At 30.8% G+C, this 4,001-nt stretch overlaps 1 protein-coding gene across 1 annotated transcript in view; it reads left to right on the forward strand.

The window, feature by feature from the left end:
* LOC107459149 (phospho-2-dehydro-3-deoxyheptonate aldolase 1, chloroplastic) overlaps positions 1-3,572 on the forward strand; it is a gene marked incomplete at its 3' end in the record, with an annotated part of 5,706 nt that extends 2,134 nt beyond the window's left edge. Inside the window, 3 exon segments of the mRNA XM_016077361.3 lie at positions 1,092-1,368; positions 1,825-2,070; positions 3,350-3,572. Coding sequence (XP_015932847.3) covers positions 1,092-1,368; positions 1,825-2,070; positions 3,350-3,572 — 746 coding nt within the window.
* Between the last annotated feature and the right edge of the window lie 429 nt (positions 3,573-4,001).

The raw sequence follows: 4,001 nt of genomic DNA on the forward strand, positions 1-4,001 counted from the left end.
TCATATAATTCTTAAGAAAATAATACTTTAGTTATAAGAAGAAATCCAGAGAAAAGGAAAAATGTGATAAGACAATTCACAATTTTAATATTCACTTTCTATTTACAATTTCTAATACTCCTTTTTTTTTTAATATTTCTAATAATATTTAATATTCAAACCTATTTCTATTAATCGGGCTAAGCCCAGTTATATTCATTACACAATACTTAATTAGTGATATAAATTATTTAAAAAAATTAACATAATGTATTTATAATTAATATTTGATGCTCTAAGCAAAATTAGACAATTTTTTTTGGATACATTGCACATGACAAATTTTCATTAACTCCTTGATCCGCTTTAGTGATAATCTATGCACAGATCTAGGTTGGCCATAGCTTATTTTGGTTGCCTTGTATATAAGTTATTAAGGGTATTTGCTTTTGAATTTTTAAAAGATAAAAATTATTTTATATTTTTTAAAAGAATTTTAAAATATTAAAAACGTCTTTTATTTCTAGTCTTTTAAAAATAAGATATTGTTGATTTAAAAAAATATTTTTTTAATAAAAATACTTGTTTTAAAAAATGTATCTAAATGTATTTAAAATTTAATAAAAGTAATTTATTTTTTATAAGAAATACTTTTTTCAAATAAACCAATTCTAACTAACACTGAAAATGCAAAATTTTCATACTTGATGGCATTTTATCACTGAAAAAACTTTTATAGCATTTAACCAACTTGTGTTGGTAAAGTGGTTAATTTACTTGTTCGTTTAAGTAAGTATTGAGGGTTCGAAATTCACTTATGTATGCAATAATTTATTGGCTAACTTAAAATCTTTTAGTCGATTTCAGATATGTGTGACGAATTAGTCTTTTACCTGCTAGATTAAAAAATACTGTAACAAAAAAAAGCTTTTATAGCATTTAATTGGGGATATAAATAGCATAGAGACACATACACCTATATTCAGGAGAAAAAATATTTTGTATAGTACATGTTCCTCTATCAATGTGAAATGCTTCCATTCTAGCAAACTTTTCTATGATAAGTTTGGCTTGGGTTGAAAATTAAATTTGTTCTATTTTTGGCATGGCAGGTACCAAGAGCTTGCTCACCGAGTTGATGAGGCCCTCGGCTTCATGGCCGCCGCAGGGCTCACGGTGGACCATCCTATAATGAAAACAACTGAATTCTGGACTTCACATGAGTGTTTGTTGTTGCCATATGAACAATCTCTCACTAGGTTGGATTCAACTTCTGGACTCTACTATGACTGCTCTGCCCATATGCTCTGGGTTGGGGAAAGAACCCGACAATTGGATGGTGCCCATGTTGAGTTCTTAAGAGGAGTTGCCAATCCCCTAGGAATCAAGGTTTGCAAATGATTCCTATAAAAAATAGTATGTAAAAAAGATAAAAAAATATTTTTTGTTCACGACGTTTGCAATTTTTTTTAAAAGAAAATATTTCAAACAGTTTAATTTCATTTAATTTTGTCTTTTACATTTTCGATTTGTATCAAAACCAATTTTATTTCTAACGTTTTAGATGAGTATTTTTGACACATAAAAAATATTTAAGATAAAATTAAATAAAATTAAACGTTGAAGATATTTTTAAAATAATTACTATCGTTTTATCAAAAAAAAAACATACTTTTCCCCTGTAATGTAAGCATCGAACTGCCCCTCATTTTTTGTTGTTTTTGACCAAACTGATACATCAAGATACTAATATAATAATATTAATGTATCAATTTATTCGAAAGCATACATCTTGAGTCTTAATGGCTTTGCTGATTTTGTATGTTGTTTTATTTAATGGTGTAGGTGAGTGATAAGATGGATCCAAATGAGCTAGTTAAACTCATTGATATCTTGAACCCACAAAACAAACCAGGGAGAATTACCATAATCACAAGGATGGGAGCTGAAAACATGAGAGTGAAGCTTCCACACCTAATTAGGGCTGTGAGGAAAGCAGGACAAATTGTCACATGGGTCAGCGATCCTATGCATGGAAACACAATTAAGGCTCCATGTGGTCTCAAAACTCGCCCCTTCGATGCCATCAGGGTACGATATGTTTGTCCTCTACTCCTATTCTCACTGTTTGCCGGTCCTACAAATATTAGCGCTTTAGTAATTTTAGTCATTTTTAATATATATATATATATAACTATATGTGTGTGTGTGTATGTGTGTGTTATAGTTATAAAAAATTTTTTAAGTTTCAAAAATACTGATATTCTAATGATTTTAGCCCCGATCTCAATAATAAAATTTATATATAATTAAGATCAATAACTAAATATACTTAAATACTGATTTTTTTTAATACCTCAAACTTTTTTTATTTTATAATAAAAATTAATGATTACAATTACTAAAATAACAATGTTCTTAAATATTTAAAAATTTTCCAATACTTTTATCCAATCATACGCACTATAGTTTTACATTACTAGGAGGACACCAAAAATTAAACATTTTTTAAGCTGAATCTGCCAAAATAAGATTCGTTTCACTCTGGCAGTGATATTCTTTAATGTTTTTTCATTTCAAACTTCAAATGAAAGAAGGAAAAGGTTTGGAAAAAGAAGAATAAAAAATTGAGTCCTTCCTTCCTTCACTGGCATTTGATCTGGTCTTACCTGGTGGGCTAGTGGGCTACCAAACTCTCTAAGTTAAAATCTAATATATTTAGAGTGGGGTGGGTGAGGTAGTAGGTGAAATAGTGAGAAGTCTTCAAGTCTTTCTTTGTTCATTTTTTTACCTTATTCTTTTGGTTTAGAAAAAAAATGCAAAATTGATGTATATATTCGGCTCCATTTCTTTGATAGAAGGTGGGATTTAGACTCATTGGGACCCATATGATTGTGATTATAAATTCTTGCCCACTATAATAGAAAGAAACATCACAACTCACAAGACGTGTGTCACTCTTATTAGTGGAAAAACAGTGATTTAACAATAATTTAGAAGTTGATTATGAATATGATCACTTTATTTAAAAGAAAAATGTATGTTTAGCGTTTACATGATTGCATTCTATTCAACACAAATGTCTAATATATTACCCTTAACTTTTAGTATAACATCATTTTCATTCCTTAAAATCTTATTTATTCTCATGTTGTAGAGGCTAAAATCAACATTAACTCATGTTTATTTATTCTCATTTAATTGATTATTATTTGAGGTTTTAATAAGACAGTGGTTTCTTCTGTACTTGCTTGACCACTTTTAAGTTTGAATTACAATGAATTATTTATGAAAAGGAGAAATCATATCACTCTCACTTGTAACTGGTACAACCAACCTATGATTAATAATATTATTGAATTTGGAACAGGCTGAAGTGAGAGCATTCTTTGATGTGCACGAGCAAGAAGGAAGCCACCCAGGAGGAGTTCACCTAGAAATGACGGGTCAAAACGTTACCGAATGCATTGGTGGATCAAGAACCGTCACATTCGATGATTTGAGCTCACGCTACCACACTCACTGTGACCCAAGGCTCAATGCTTCACAATCTCTTGAGCTTTCTTTCATCATCGCTGAGAGGCTCAGGAAGAAATGTGTAATTGTGTATGGTGATAGATGGAGAACCTAGTTAGCATGTTTTTCGTGTAACGTTTTATTTTGTCTCGTGTATAAGTGTAACTGCCCTGTAATGCGTTTGAGCTTTCCAAGAACAAGAGTACTTAATTAATTAATTAATTAATTAATTTATTAATAAGAGGACTTTCTTGATTTTGTAATTCTTCCTGGGTAGGTTTTTCGTTCTTCTTTTAAACATTACAGGACCAAAAACCCAAAACACATCTACTCATAAGGTTGGTGAAAATTCCCGAGGCGCGGCAATCGTCCCAAACGGGAATTCGTAGATGGAGAATTTTATCGTGGAGATGGGTATGAGGGGATAAATTTTCCGGAGACAAGCATGGGAACCCGAGCGAAAATCCCCTTCTTCAGCCTTCGCCTACATTGTTCCTGGGTCCTTT

Source organism: Arachis duranensis, chromosome 7, assembly GCF_000817695.3.
Source record: "Arachis duranensis cultivar V14167 chromosome 7, aradu.V14167.gnm2.J7QH, whole genome shotgun sequence".
NCBI lineage: Eukaryota > Viridiplantae > Streptophyta > Magnoliopsida > Fabales > Fabaceae > Arachis > Arachis duranensis.